The 17087-nt window shown below is 34.8% G+C and overlaps 1 protein-coding gene across 2 annotated transcripts in view; it reads left to right on the forward strand.

Moving 5' to 3' along the window:
* The first annotated feature begins 594 nt into the window (after positions 1–594).
* Positions 595–17087, forward strand: part of SLC9A8 (solute carrier family 9 member A8) — a 116309-nt gene continuing 99816 nt past the window's right edge. Inside the window, exons 1-3 of one of the 2 annotated variants that reach the window (XM_074288577.1) lie at positions 595–825; positions 2815–2993; positions 6774–6854. In XM_074288577.1, the coding sequence (XP_074144678.1) occupies positions 812–825; positions 2815–2993; positions 6774–6854 (274 nt within the window). In that variant the 5' untranslated portion in view covers positions 595–811. Of the gene's footprint in view, positions 826–1121; positions 1592–2814; positions 2994–6773; positions 6855–17087 lie in introns of those variants that run through there. The other variant, XM_074288576.1, reaches the window with a different exon arrangement.

Below are 17087 nucleotides of genomic sequence, written 5' to 3' on the forward strand. Positions count from 1 at the left end.
TTAATTTATTTCTAAGGTAGTGGGGTGGACAACAAGAACCGCTTTTAGGATGCTCTCCGTGTCCGGTGAGCGGAGGATGGGAAGGCCAGGATCCAGGACCGCAGGATCGGGGTTTATCTAGATTAGCCCAGTGGGTGAGCCTGCAAGCGGCCCTCACTTTACGCCGCCGGCTCCGGAAGCCCCCCGGAGGGGCTTTTCCCCCAGCGGCCGGGTTAACACGGACGGTCGGAGCGGGGACCGGGAGGACGGAGATCATAAGCAAAGAAGCTGCGCATTTCGCAGCGAGCGAGATCTGGTTCAGGTACCGCCATGCTGCTGAACGTTTACACACTAGTCGAGGCCTGAGGACCTTTGGGAAAGGGGTTTGGACGTCAGGACAAAAGAAAGAATCACAAGTGCTCGAACGTGCCTTTTCCCTCCTCCCCGCCCCCGCTCGAGTTTCTCTCCAGTATCACTCAGAGACTTCATGCTGTCGCCAGGTCAGTAAGAGAGAAGAAAGAATGAAGTAACCCACGCCCCAGGAAGTCTTCCTGGCAGCCACGTAGTACCCGACAGTCACGTGCTTTTCTCTAGTCTCCCGTGCCAACGGCTCTCTCCTCTCCTCCTCTCCACCTCCCTCTCCCCACCCCCACAGTATGGTATAGAGAGACGAGCGGAAGGAGAAGCTGCGTTCTCCCGGCCACGCGCCCTCCCATATCCGGCTTCCCGCCCGGTTCCCCCGCTCCCCCACCGGAAGCCCGAAGCGGCCCGCTAGCCCCGCGCTCCTGCGGGCCCTCGGTGGCTGTGGCGGATCCGCAGGACGGGGGACAAGATGGCGGAAGAGGAGTGAGTGGGATTTCCGGGCAGCGGTGGGACCGTGGGCCCCCCAGGGTGGGGGTGGGGCCCTCGCCGGGGCGGGGCGGTTCGGCAGCATCTTCGAGCAGCTTCCCCGCCTCCAGCTATGGCTCTTGAGCTGCGACCTGGGGCCTGCAGGCGGCGACCCCGCCCCCCGCCGCCGCCGGTCTACGGTAATCAGTCCCCGAGGGCTGGGTCTACGTTACCTCCTCCCACGCCGACTTTTGACAAATGTGGAAACTGAGGTCATTATTGAGAAAAAAATTTTTCCCGCAACTCGGTTCCGCTCCCCACTTCAGAAGGCCCCGCCCCTTTCCGGAGGGATTTGGGGCGGGGGTCGGGAAGGCCCTAGGCCTGATTTTGGGAATGGAGAGCATTTAGATGGACCTTCTCCCGAAAGTCCTCTAGACCCCGTTTGGTCTGAGGGGGTCTGACCCAGGGCAGAAAGTGACGTGCCCAAGGTCGTGCCGTGGCCGAGATGGGAGTAGGCCCGAGTCCTAGCTCAGTCTGATTGGAAATGTTGAATTTGAGGTGGGCCAGACCCGGTTCTAATCCAGTTTCAGAGACTAGCTGTGCGACCTTGGACAAGTCACTAACTTCCTAGCATCCGTTTCCTCTGCTGTAAAATGAGCACAATAATGGCACTCACCTTGGAGCATTGTTACCAGATTTCAATGTGAGAATGTATGCAAAAGTGCTTTGGAAATCTTAAACTACGGAGATCTGTACGGGCTCTTCCTGTTGCTACCAGAACGAGGTAAATTCTCTTTTTACAGATGAAAACAGGGTTGGAGAAAAGCAGCAGCACAAGCATGGTAAGGTTTAAAAAGTCCTTTCCTTGCCACTGTCGCTTGGAGTGAGAGGTGTTTGTGGAGGGTTATCGGAAGGAATGATAACAGAGGCAGCCCGTTCATTAAGTCTGGTTCTCCCCCGATTCGGCTCGTTTTATCCTCTCCATAATACAGAAAATGGGGGCTGTTAATATTCCCATTTTAAGAGTTGAGATAGTTGCTGATTTGCCCACTGGGCCACACAGCTAGTAAATGTCTGGGATTGAATTTGAACTTAGGTTTTCCTGACTCTTATACACTGCTGCCACCTAGTTGATGTGGAGTTCTAGAATTTGGGCCAAATCACTTCATTTCCCTCATCTGTAAAAAAGAGGTTGATTTCCAAGGTCCTTTGGTGCTCCACAAATACACACAGAAGCCATTCTTTATATCATAGCTTTTCAGATAGTCTCTGAAGGGTGGAGACATTCTTTGGGGAGTCTGAATAGACCTAGAGATTCAAAACACTTCGGTTTTCTTTCTTTGTGATTCCTCTCCAAAAGTGTAAAGGATTTTGGTTATAGACTTTGTAATGATTAGCCTATGGCATAATGATAATACGTTAACTTTTTATGCTACTTTAGTAAAAGTGGTACTGACATTCCTGTAGCACTTTGCAACTAGCCCATTTTATGTTTACAACAGCTCTAACTGGTAGGTGCCTTTTTAAAATTCCCATTTTGCTGATGAAGAAATGGGCTGAGAGAGATGACTTGCCCATGTCTAATACAAATAATTGCTGGAGGCTGAATTTAAACTCAGATGTAACTGACTCCAGGCCTGATGATCTGTCTTCTGTGCCACCAGTTGTTTCTCTTCTAATTTTGAGGCATTCCCAGATGTACCTTAGCTATAATGATAGAATGGCATTACCCACTTTCCATGTTGCCTTGGACAAGTCACTTAATCTCTCTAAATCTCAGTTTCTTTAACTTTAAAATGAGAAGATTGGGCTAGATGACCTCTAAGGTCCCTTCCAGTTCTAAATCTCTTGACCCTAGGATGTTGTAGTAGGTCAGTGTGTTAGAGCTGGACGGTGAATAAAGCTTGTTCTTGTAATTGCTTATTTAATAGTTTGTCACCATATGTATTTCTGCCTTAGAGAGGCATTCTCTCTTTATCTAACTGCTTCATGTGTGTCTTCTGACAGGTTCTTCAACACAACCCATGAGAGTCCCAATATAACCCTACATACCACCCTGGCCATCACCACCAAGCTGGTGCTTCCAACTCCTGCCAAACCCATCCTTCCAGTTCAGACTGGGGAGCAGGCTCAGCAAGAGGAGCAGTCCAGTGGCATGACTATCTTCTTTAGTCTGCTTGTTTTAGGTGAATTGAAATGCTATTATTTATTTGTTTGAAATATTGTATATTGTGCCTCTATAGAGAACACTCATGTTTGTTTTCCTTTGCCCAGTTTTTTTTGCTAATATCACTGAAGAACGGTGATCCATTCATAACCATTACTGCCTTTCCTTTATAAAATACTGTTTAGCTTTCTTAAAGGTATTTTTAAATGTATACTTACAGGGTATCTTGAAGCATAGGTAGGAAAAGAGGATTCAAAATACTTACTGAAATATTACATGATTCTTTAGCATCAAGAATAAGGAGTGGGAGAGTTGATGGAAAGTACATAACAGCTTTGGTTAGAATGGACACAAAAGACCCTGAACTAAAGAGAAAATGTCATGACCTTTTGTTGGCTGAGGAAACGCAAAATTTTAAATTATTTCCCTTTTTTTAGTTCTTCATTTATATTTCTCACTAGCTCACATTCTTTTAGGAGAATGCAAGACCAGAATGAACATCTTTTGTCTGTTTGTCTGGCTGTGCTCTGGATGCTACATTTCAAATAAATATGCGATGTCTTTTTGTTCATCATAATTATAGTCAAAAATGGTTTGAGTGTTTGTAATATAGTAGTTTTATTTGAAAGCTTACTATACAAATATAAATTGCCTTTCTATATTCTATTTGGATTTATTAAACATTGATAGCTTCTTGTTTGAAAATCTATTAGGATAAAATATTAGGTAATAATTAAAGTAATTCAGGGGAATATTTTTGTTGCAATGTAACCTGCAGATGAAAAACAATTCCTTTCTTGATTAGAAAATCTTTATTACCTGAAATCTTCCTTTCAGGTCAAAGGAGGGTCTTTATTTTATTTAATGTTGCAGGCAACTTGATTATGCTAAAGAATATAAAAGAAGAATCAGAAAAAAGAAGAAATTTTTTTGTAAACATTATATACATTCCTCAATATTCCCCCATAAAGAGATGAATGTGGGAAAAGGAGGTAGAATTTTAAGATAGACTTTATTTATAGCAAGCATTTTATACCTGTTTTTTTAATTGGATTTGTTGAATTGAATATTTAAGATGAGCTTGTGTCAAAGAGTACAAAACAGGTTTCTACAGCCTGCTGATGAATCAGCACAAAAATCTGCTTAGATTTTATAGTTTCCTTGGGCCAAAAAAATGTTTGGGTTTAATTTATATGGTGCTACTTTTCTCCCTTGAGTAACTCTTCAAATATAATTCCAGAACCACATTTAATAGCAGCTGGATTTTGTTTTTTTGTTTGTTTCTTTTTGAGTTCTGCTTTTTATTTGTGTTCTCCACAATTGATTTATGAATTTGTGTCTTTGTAGCTGTTTACTGGAATATTAGTAGGTACCAGTAGAATAGATTAAAACTTTTTAAGTGAAGTAGGAGATTTTTATCTTTGGTTTCTATTTGTACAATATACCTATTTATTTCTGATCAGAGAGTCAAATGATGTGTATCTAAGGTCTTAAATAAAACCAAAACAACAGTATCCTAATGTGAGGTGATATGCCATTGCACTAAAATTTATGAACCATAATGAGTAGAAAGAAATTAGGACATTTTAGCACAGGCAGCAGAGAGTGAGTCGTTTTATTACAGAATATAGATATGTCTCATCTTATATGTCACCTCCTTGCCTTTACTCCTACAATTTAAATTGCTCCAGAAAAGAAATTGTAATATTTTTGGTGTCTTTGATCACTGTGGGTCACAAAGTATGATAAGAAAATGGAGCTAATTTGATTGTGAGTCAGAGCTTTTAACAGATGAAAGTACAATTGGTATGCACAGTATGTGCTTTCCATTAGTTTATAACTTGTTTCTAGGGATTGAAGAAGAATTGTCAAATAAGATTGGGTACTTGTAGGTTTTCTTAAGTGTCATAATTTATAAATATGTTCTTTGACATTTGAAATCATTTGGTTAGCTCTTTAAACAAATTAAACCAAAGCTGTGTATGTATACAAAACATTTTTTCCTATAGAAAGTATTTTATTTTGAATGGATAAAAAGTAATAGAGATTGTGGGAATTGACAAATTCATGCTTTATTATTATTTTTGTAATAACTTTAAAAAGGGGCAGCTAGGTGGCGAAGTGGATAGAGCACCAGCCTTGAATTCAGGAGGACCTGAGTTCAAATCTGGTCTCAGACACTTAACACTTCCTAGCTGTGTGACCCTGGGCAAGTCACTTAACCCCAGCCTCAAAAAAAAAAAACCTTTAAAAAAAAGTTTGTGTTTATTAAGTAGCCTTGGGAAATTGACAGTTGATGATATAGTATTTATGATGTAACATGGGATAATATTTGATTTTGCATTGGATTTATTAAATTGATGATGCTGATTTAGAATGTAACAATTTAAAAAAAATTTTTAAATAAATTTTATTGATCTTTTGTTTTTATATCTCCAAATTTTCCCCTCCTTCCCTCCACCTCCTCCCCTAGATGGCAGGCATTCTCATACATATTAAATATGTTATAGTATATCCTAGATACAATATATATGTGCAGAACCAAATTTTGTTGTTGTTGTTGTTGTTGCAAAGGAAGAATTGTATTCGGAGGGTAAAAATAACCTGGGAAGAAAAACAAAAAAAAATGCTCACAGTTTACACTCATTTCCCAGTGTTCCTTCTCTGGGTGTAGTTGATTCTGTCCATCATTGATCAATTGGAATTGGATTAGCTCTTCTCTTTGTTGAAGATATCCACTTCCATCAGAATACATCCTCATACAATATCATTGTTGAAGTGTATAATGATCTCTTAGTTCTGCTCATTTCATTTAGCATCAGTTGATGTAAGTCTCTCCTGCTGGTCATTTCTTACAAAACAATAATATTCCATAACATAATGAATAAAACAGAGATAATGCCGTGACATGCCAAATGTGTTTAAGCAGCCATTTCATTAAAACCCACTGAGTGCTGGCATTACATTTTGTTTAACTAAATCAAGAAAAAGCAGATATTTACCAGAATGCAAATGAACCAAAAAATCTAGTTCTATCTTACTAATTTGAAAATAACATCAACTAACATCAGTGGCATAAAACTATAATGGATTCGGGTTTGATCATTACTGTGATCAGCTAAACCAAAGGAGAATTGTAATTACTTTTTTAAACATTGAGAGGATCCCACTTTGAGAACCACTAGTGTGAATCACTTGTGGGATATATAAAAAGCATGCCGACTTATTTTCCCTCTTCTTTTCCTTTGGTATTAAAGTTGCAAAAATGTTATTTGATGTGGGTGTCAGGAACCGATTTATTGATCATTTCAGTTTGCCTTAATTAAAAATGGGGAGAACAAAATAGGATTATTTCTAATAAGATATAATGTAATGGAAGAATATTTTTGCTTCTCTTTATTCTACTACAGCTGTATTTACTTAGAGGCCAAGTATTTTAAAATTAGGGACAAAATGTGTTTATAGCTTTTAAAAATCACCATTCCATTGGTTGATTCATAATCTGTCATTTGTTATCTCTCTAATGTAAGATTACTTAGAAAAGAAAAAAGAAAATCCATGCACATTGAAAAATAGCATTGACTATAAGTTTTACTTAGATTTCAAATAAGCCAGGTTTTATGGAAAAGTACAACCTAAGTTGAAACCAAAATGGTAGTTTTCATCCATTTCAAGGAATTATAAAAATATGAAAAAATTTATTTTTTTAATATTCTGTTAGGCTTTTATTTGCATTCAAATGGTTGTTAGGGAAATTGCCTGTTTTAACTTTTTTTTTTTTTTTTCTTCTCTTGCACAGCAATTTGCATCATATTGGTGCATTTATTGATCAGATACAGACTACATTTTCTGCCAGAGAGTGTTGCGGTTGTCTCTCTAGGTAAGTTTAAATTAAAGCTATTAATGAGCATTATCCCCTTTAACAAAGGATTTGAAAAGTAAAGAGGAAGAGGAGAAAACAAATTCAGCAAAACCAATTAATAAATTGAAAAATCTGATGTTATATGCAATGTATTACACCTTAGACCTTTCATCTCCACAAAAGAGTCTCACATCTCTTCTTTGTGACTAAGCTTATTCTTTTTAATATTGCAACATTCATTTTTGAATGCTTTTCGGTTATTACTTTCTATTTATATATTTTAATCATTGACTATATATATGAGTGTATATATTTATGTATTTATTTGATTATTTCCAGATTTTTGATGGTCTTTCCTTAGTCCAACTCCTATTGTCTATCTAATTGCATTTGATACTTTTCCTGTATTATCTTTGGGTTTTTGTAACTCCCTCTTAATTTGTCTCTCTTATCCTTTCTTAGTTTATTTATTATCCATATCATATTCCTTAATTGTGGATCCTCTCCAAGATTCTATCCTGGGTCTTTTTCTTCCTTTATACTCTTTAGGAAACTAATCAATTCCCATGGGTTTAACTATAATCTCTTTGGAGGTGACTCTCAGATCTGTATATATAGCCCCAATCTCTTCCCCCTTGCTTTAATTCCAGAATACCAGTTACCTCTTGAACATTTCAAATGTGGATATCCTGGAGACATATTAAATTTAACTTGTCTAAAATTAAATTCATTATTTTTCCTGTGAAAAACTTCTTTTTCCCAATGTTCCCCATTTCTGGTTGAAGGTAACACCTTCCTTCCAGTTCTTCACATTCATAAAATCCTAAACTTTTCTTTCTCTCTTATACTATATATCCAATCAGTTGTAAAATCTTGCCATTTATATATTTATAACATCTCTTAAATCTGTCCACTTCTCTCTACTTACATATTACCACTCCCTCATCACCTCTTGCCTAGATTATTGCAACAATCTCTTAATTGTTCTTTTTCAAGTCTCTTAACATTTCTGTACATCCTATATACTGTTGTCAAAATAATTTTTCTCATTGTGACTCTATTTAATTACCTCCAGCAGATTCCTCTTAGCCCTAAGATAAAATATAAACTCCCATTTTGCTTTTTTCTTTTAAAAATTTATTTTCTTAGCATTTATTTAAAAAATTTTTTGAGCTCTGAATTCTCTTCTTCCCTTTCAACCTTCACTTACCTATTTGAAAAGGCAAGAAATGTGATATCATTTATATATATGAAATTATGCAAAACATATTTCTATTTTTAGCTTTTTTGCCAAAAAAAAAAAAAGGCAAGAAAAATCAAATGAAAAAATTATGCTTCCATTTGCATTCAGATTCCATCAGTTCTTTTTTTCCCCCATCAGTTCTTTCTCTACAGGGGAATAGGATTTTTCATTATAAACCCTTTGGAATTGTCTTGGATCATTGGTTTCTCAGAATAATAAAGTCATCATAAACCCACATAAATCACCACCATTTCTACATATCACCAACAAAATCCTGAAAGAAGGGATAGTAAGAGATACCCCATTCAAAATAATTATATAAAATAAATAACATAGCATAAAATGCATGGGAGTATATTACTTGCCAAGACAAATCCAGGAAATTCATGAACATAATTATAAAATGCTTTTTATATAAAGTCAAATTTAAATAAATGGAGAATTAGTAATTGTTCATGGGTGAGCAGAGCCAATATAATAAAAGTGACAATTGTATCTAAGCTAATTTACTTATTCAATGCCATTCCAATTAAATTACCAAAAAATTATTTCAACTGCATTATACAGTGCTAATTACCAAAACTATCTGAGCCTAAGAAATAGAAAGTTGGACAGAACAAAAGGTTAAGAATATCAGAGGAATTAATAGGGAAAATCTAAAGGAAGGAGGTTTAACTGTACCAGGTTTTATACTGTATAATACAACAATCGGGTATTGGCTAAGAAATAGAAAGGTAGAACAAAGTAGACACACAATAGTAAATGATCATAGTAACTTTGTAGTTGACAATGTAAAGATTTAAGTTTTGGGGCTAAGAATACACTATTTGATAAAAATTGTTGGGAAAACTGCTTTCTGGCAGAAACTAGGTATGGACTAATAGTATCTAGTACCATTTAACCAAGATAAGGTCAAAATGGAAAACATTTCCTAGATATAAAGGGAGATATAAGAAAATTAGAACATGAAATATGTTACCTTTCAGACTTAAGAATAGAAGAAGAATATATGAATAGACAGTGTTGTGTGATGTAAAGTAGATAATTATGATTACCTTAAGTTAAAAAGGTTTTGTACTAATAAAACTAATGTATCCAAAATTAGAAGGAAAGTAGAAAATTGGGGGGGGGGCGTGGATTTTATAGACAGTTTCTGGGATAAAGGTCTTATATTTCAATTATATATATAAAACTGTAAAATTTAAAAGAATGTGAGTTATTTCCCATTTGATAAAAAGGGATATGGACAGGCAGTTTTTAGATGAAGAAATCAAAGTTATATATAATCATGAAAAAATACTCCAAATCATTATTGACTAGAGAAATACAAATTATCACAACTTTGAGATAACATTTCACACCTATCAGATTGGCTAAAATGATAGAAGGGAAAAATGATGAATCTTGGAGGGGATGTGGAAAAATTTGGACACTCCAATTCTTTTTGTACAGCAAAACACTGTTTGGACATGTATACATATATTGTATTTAATTTATACTTTAACATATTTAACATGTATTGGTCAACCTGCCATGGGCGGGGTAGGGAAAGAGAGGAAAAATTAGAACAAAAGATTTGGTAATTGTCAATGTTATAAAATTACTCATGCATATATCTGGTAAATAAAAACTATTAAAATATATTAAAAAAAAAAAAAAGAAAAAAGAAAAATTTGGACACTGATACCATATTGTTGGAGTTGTGAACTGATCCAATCATTATGGAAAACAATTTGGAGTTATGCCCAAAGAGTTTTAGCTGTATATACTCTTTAATTTAGCAGTATCACTGTTAGAACTGTTTCTCAAGGTGAATGGGGGAAAAAAGAAATTATATGTTGTAAAATATATTCTAAAAAAAGAGAGCTAGCTGTCTTTGTGATAGTAAAGAACTGGGCATGGAGGGAATGCCCATCAGTTGAAGAATGGCTGGAAAAGTTGTATGATTGTGACAGAATACTACTGTGCTGTAAGAAATGATGGGCAGATTGATTTTAGAAAAATAAGTAAGTTTTGCTTGAAATTATGAATAGTGAAGTGAATAGAACTAGGAGAATGTTGTATATAGTAACAGCAATATTCTTTGAACAGTTAACTGTGAGTGACTAAGCTACTCTGAGTATTGTAAATATTCAGATCAACTGCAGAGAATCTATTAAGGAAGATGTTATCCACCTTCAGAGGAAAAACTGGATGCATACATGCACCTGTACACACAAACATTTGTCAAATGGTGACCTTCTTTAGTGTGGGGTGAGGAGGGAAAGAGAAAGATAGTTCAGAATTTAAAATGTAACAAAAAAAATTAAAAAATGAATAGATAAGTCATTTACAATTGATTATTCTACATTATTGATGTTAAGTGTACAGTGTTCTACTGGTTCTGCTCATTTTATTTTGCATTAGTTCATATTAAGTCTTACCAGGTTTTTCTGAAACCATCCCCTTAGTCATTTCTTATATCACAATAGCATTTCATCATAATTATAAACTACAGCTTATTTAGCCATTCACCAATTGATAATTATCCTGTCAAAATTCCTTTCTGTCACAAAAAGAGCTTCCATAAATATTTTTGTACATAAAAGTCCTTTATTTTCTTTGGTCTCTTTGTGATATGGAACTAATAGTGGCACTGCCGGATCAAAGGATATGTGTAGTTTTATATTCCTTTAAGCATAATTACAAATTGTTTTTATCAATTCACAATTCCATCAACAATGCATTAGTGTCCCAATTTTTCCACATTCCTTCCAACATTTATCATTTTCTTTTTCTTTAATATTAGCTAGTTTGACAAATGTGAGGTTATTCACAGGTTACTTTAGATTGTGTTTTTCTAATCAATACTGATTTAGATAATTTTTTCATATCATTGTTGATAGTTTTGCTTTCTTCTGCAAATGGCCAATTCCGATCCTTTGACCATTTATCTATTGGTGAATGACTCATATTCTCATAAATTTGACTCATTTTTCTCTATATTTGAGAAAGAGGCCTTTATCAAACTTGCTATAAAATTTCTCCCCCAGTTTTCTACTTCCTTCTAGCCTTGGTTGTATAGGTTTTATTTATGCAAAATCTTTTTCATTTCTTGTAATCAAAATTATCCATTTTACTTTCTGTGATCCCCTCTATCTCTTGTTTGGTCGTGAATTCTCTTATTCATTGATTTAATATGTAGAAATTGCCATGGTATGCTAATTTGCTTATAATAATCACCTTTTATGTCTAAATCATATAGCTACTTTGACCTTATATACATGTGAGATTGTGATCTATTTTTAGTTTCTACCAAACTGCTTTACAAATTTTATAGCAATTTTTGCAAAATAGCTTGTGTCTCAAAAGCTTGGATCTGGGGGAGGATTCTGGGAAGGTGGTAAAGTAGGTAGGTAAATTTCAAGTTCTCCCGATTTCCCCTATAAATAGAACAAATTAAATAGAACAAATTTGCACCTCAGAGTGAACATAGACTGGTGAAAAATTAAGAAGATTTGGGGCAGAATAACCCAAGAATATTTGAAGAAAGACCCCTAGCTTGGATTAACCTGTTTGAAGTGCAAACACCTGCAGGCAATTTCTGCCAGAAACATCTAATGGGGACCCCTCAGGTTAACTGGGTGTTGCTGGATTCTTCAAGGGAACCACAGAGACTTTCATCTTCCAGGCTTTTTGTTGAGTTTGGGGTCTGAGCTGGGAAGACTGAGTGAACCTCAGCTGGTAGGGAATGCCAGGCCTGGCTACTAAGAGCACTGCAGAAAAGGAACTAGTACCATGAGTGCAGAAGCAGCAGATAGGGACACTGGTGGCTATTGGCATTTGCAGGAGGGTAGAGCTCATGGTCTAGGGTTTGTGGTCAGAGGGGAGAACTGAAGGGAAGCTTGAGGTACCATCCTCCCCATCCCACAATTAGAGGTGCTTACACTAATACCTCTTATCAAATTAAAAAAAAAAAAACTGAATCGTCAAAGAAGAAACCCCCTCCCCCCAGTGAAGCATTCTGTGGGAAACAGGGAAGACTAGGGTTCATCTTCAGAGGAGGATGCTTTAATTTAAAAAAAAAAAAAAAGCCATCCTAAAGAATAATGTGAAAGGATGACTTGCCCAGAGAGAGTTTATAGAAGAACTCAATAGAATTCAAAAATCTAGTGAGAGACATTGAGGACAAACTAAAGAAAAAAAATTAAAGCCATCCAAGAAAAACAAGAAGGTTATGGGGGGAAAAAAATTAACCAATTAGAAAAGGAGGTACAGAATCTCAAAGATGAAAATAACTATTCGAAAATTAGAATCAGGCAAGGGGAAGCCAGTGAAGCTATAAGAGACCAAAAGTAACAAAACAGATTATTAAAAAGGAGAAGATAGGATAGAATGTGAAACATCTTATAAGAAAAACGACAGATCTGGAGAACAGATGAAGAAGAAAAAATATGAGAATAATTGGATTGCCAGAAAGTTGTGACCAAAAAGAGAAGCTTGATACAATAATGTAGGAAATAATCCTAGAAAATTGTCCTGGAGTGATGGAATGTGAGGGGAAAATAGAAATAGAAAAAAACATCAATCACCACCTAAATGAGATCTTTTGTGGAAAACAATTCAAATTGTTTTAAGCTATATTTAGAATTGTATAAGATATAGCAGTTGCCACAATAAAAGACTGCAGATCCTGGAAACATATCTACAGACAAGTAAAAGAACTAGACCTGAAGCCAAAAATATCATATTCAGCAAAATTATAATTTTTAATGAGAACAAAAATGGGCATTCAGTGCACTTTTAGATTTTCAGAAACTTCTGTCAACTAAATGTGTGAACAGAAAATTTAATATATAGAGAGCTTATATCAAAGATCACTTTTAAGGAACTCAATATGGATAAGCTGTTTAAACATTGACAAGTTGTTTATTTTTTTACATGGGAAATGTATACTTCAACATTTCCATTGGGGCAGCTAGGTGGCCCAGTGTATAGAGCACCAGCTCTGAAGTCAGGAGGACCCGAGTTCAAATGTGGCCTTAGACGCCTAACACGTCCTAGCTGTGTGACCCTGGGCAAGTCACTTAACCCCAATTGCCTCAGCAAAAAAAAAAAAAAAAAGATATCAAAATAGGGTAGCTCAAAAGAAAGATTGGCAGAGTTAAGGTAGAAATAGTAATCATGTTATATAAATGTACAGAGGAAAAATAGACACAGGCATTAGAGAGAAGAGAGCTCATAGATCTGAAAACCTCACATCAGGAATGGGTTCAATAGGCAACACTACATATATACCATAAAGGGGATAGCATCCTTCAAAATCTATAAAGAAATAAAAGGAGAGGGATGGGCTGACCAGGAAACAAAGAGTGAGGGAAGAATATAAAGAAGGGGTTTCTGGGGTGGGGTGGTAAGTTAAAAGCAAGGCAAATTATGGAGCAGAATTTAATTGAGTCAGCAGAGATAGGAAGGGGTGTGTGTGTCTGTGTGTTGTGTCTACATTTATATACATAAATATATTTTACGTATAGCTTGCTTGGATGTAGAGGGGTAAAAGACAGAAAAAAAGACTAAAATGCGCAGCAGAGAACAAAAGAACAATTTACAAGGAAGTAAAGAAAAGATGAACACTTGTAAATATAATTTTTTCTACTTATGTATGTAGTTTTTAAAATTGGTTTTTGTTGTATATTTTGAATTGTCCCTGATATTCTGCTGGGCATATGACAATATTTTCTCTTGTGTTTTGTTTCATTTTGTTTTGTATTGCTTTTCTGTTTTCTTATTTTCTTTCTTCAAATAAAATAAATTTGGGAAACAAAAGAAAAAATCATTTTGTTTTGTATTCCTTTTTTGTTTTTCTTTTTTTCTTATTTTGTTTCTTTAAATAAAATAAATTTTTCGGGGAAAAACTTGGATCTTTGGGTTTATCAAACACTAGATTGCTATGGTCATTTTAGTACTGTGTATTGTTTTTCTAATCTATTTCATTGATCTACCATTCTTTCTCTTAGCTAGTATCAGATTGTTTTCATGATTATCCTTTTGTAATATAGTGTGAGATCTGCTACTGCTAAGCTACCTACCTTCACATTTTTTTCATTAATTTTCTTGATATTCTTAAACTTGTTTTTCCAGATTAATTTTATTGTTATTGTTTTCTAGTTCCATACAATAATTACTGGTAGTTTTGTAAGACGCTGAAAAAGTAAGTTTTGTGGAATTGTCATTTTTATTATATTGGCCTACTCAAGAATAATATTTCTACAGTTGTTTAAGTCTGTATTTATATGAAAAGTGTTTTGTAATTGTGTTCATATAGTTTTTGGGTCTGTCTTAGTAAATATATTTCCAAGTATTTTATATTGCCTGCCGTTATTTTGAATGAATTTTCTCTTTCTGTCTCTTCCTGCTGGATTTTGTTGGTAATATGTAGAAATGCTGATGATTTATTTGAGTTTATTTTATATCCTAAATTTTGCTAAAGGTGTAAATTATTTCAATTACTTTTTAATTTAATTTTTTTTCTTAATAGTCTTTTATTTTTCTAAATATACATATAGTTTTCACCATTCAATTTTGTAAAATTTTGTGTTCCAAATTTTTCTCCCTCAGTCAAACCCCCAGAAACCAAGCAATCTGATATAGGTTAAACATATAAAATTATTTTAAACATATTACCATATTTGTCATGTTATGCAAGTAAAGTCAGACCAAAAGGGGAACAAACCATGAGAAGGAAAAAGCAAGCAAACAAAAAGGTGACACTATTATACTTAAATCCATATTCAGTCTCTATAATTCTTTTTCTCTGGATGCAGATGGCATTTTCTATCTCTACTCTATTGAAGTTTTCTTGAATCACTGTGGTGATGTTCAACATGCTGTATGGGATACTAGGGCTGCAAAGATTAAAAAAAATTGTACTAGAAATGTTGGCTTTAGCAATGAGAAAAGAAAAAGAAATTAAAAGAATTAGAATAGGCAATGAGGAAATAAAAATATCATTCTTTGCAGATGATAATGATGATAGAGAATCCTAGAAAATCATCCAGAAACCTACTGGAAACAATTCACAGCTTTAGCAAAGTTGCAGAATATAGAATAAACTCACATAAATCATCATATTATCACATATTATCAACAAATCTCATTAGGAAGACATAGAGAAATTCCATTTAAAATTACTGTAGACAAAATAAAATACTTGGAGTCTACCTACCAAGACAAACTCAAGAACTATGTAAACACAATTACAAAACACTTCTCACACAAATAAAATTAGATTTAAACAATTGGAAAAGTATCAATTGTTCATGGCTAGGCCAAGCTAATATAATAAAAATGACAATTCTGCCTAAATTGGTCTACTTGTTCAATGCCCTATCAATCAAACTGCCAAAACATTATTTTATAGAACTAGAAAAAATAATAACAAAACTTATCTGGAAGAACAAAAGGTCAATAATATAAAGAGAATTAATAAAAAAAATACAAAGGATGATGACTTAGCAGTACCAAACCTAAAATTATATTACAAAGCAGCAGTAATCAAAATTTGATATAGGCTAAGAAATGGTATTGAATCAGTGGAATAGATTAGATATACACAATACACAAAATATACAGTAAAATAATCAAAACCTATAGCAATCTAATATTTGGTAAATCCCCATAGTCCAGCTTCTGAAATACAAACTTAACAAAAATTACTGGAAAAACTGGAAAATAATATATCATAAAAGTGGCATAGGCCTACATCTCACACCTCATAACAAAATAAGGTCAAAATGGATATACCTATCAGATCTTTGGAGAAGAGAGGAATTTATAACCAAAGAAAAACTAGAGAATATTATGAAAGGCAAAATGGACAACTGATTACATTAAATTAAAATGGTTTTGCACAAACAAAACCAACAGAAATAAGATTAAAAGGGAAGTACAAAGCTGGGGAAAAATCTTTACATACAGTATTTCTGATAAAAGGACTCATTTCTAAAATATATAAAGAACTATGTCAAATTTATAAGAATACAAATCATTACCCCATTGATAAATGGTCAAAGGATATAAACAGGCAATTTTCAGATGATGAAATTAAAGCCATTTATAGTTATACAAAAAAATGTTCTAAATCACTGTTGATTACAAAAATGAAAATTAGAACAACTTTGAGGTACCAACTTATACCTCTCAGCTTGGCTAAGATGCTAGGAAAAGATAATGATGAATATTGGAGGGGATGTGGGAAAACAGGGACACTAATATATTGTTCGTGAAAGTGTGAACTGGTTCACCCATTCTGCAGGGCAATCTGGAACTATGCCCAAAGGGCTTTAAAACTGTGCATACCTTAATTTATACTCTAGCATATTTGACATGTATTGGTCAACCTGCCATCTGGGGGGGGGAGGGAGGGGGAAAAATTGAAACAAGGTGTTTGGCAATTGTCAATATTGTAAAATTTGGTAAATAAAAATTATTTAAAACAAACAAACAAACCTGTGCATACCATCTTTGATCCAGCAGTGACTGGGTCTATTTCCCAATGAAATCATAAAGGAGGGAAAAGGACCCACATATGCTAAAATGTTTGTAGTAGCTCTTTTTGTGGTAGCAAAGAATTGGAAAAGGAGGGGATGCCCATCAGTTGGGGAATGTTACTGTTCTATAAAAAATGATGAACAAGGCCTTGAAAAGATTTACATGAATTGATGCTGAGTGAAACAAGCAGAACCAGGAATACATTATACGCAATCACAGCAAGTATATGCGATGATCAAGTATGAATAACTTGGTTCTTCTCAGTGGTTCAGTGATCGGCATCTAGAAAAAGATCTAAGGAGACTGAATGTAAATCAACACATGTTTTGTTTAGTTTTTTGTTTGTTTGTTTTTTTTAATCTATCTCCTATGGTTTTTCTCTTTTGCTCTGATTTTTCTCTCCCAACATGATACAAAAAGTAATGTGTATTAAAAATAAATTCACTACAATAAAAAAAAGAAAAAAAAAGATAGCTTCT

Source organism: Sminthopsis crassicaudata, chromosome 2 (assembly GCF_048593235.1).
Source record: "Sminthopsis crassicaudata isolate SCR6 chromosome 2, ASM4859323v1, whole genome shotgun sequence".
Classification (NCBI taxonomy): domain Eukaryota; kingdom Metazoa; phylum Chordata; class Mammalia; order Dasyuromorphia; family Dasyuridae; genus Sminthopsis; species Sminthopsis crassicaudata.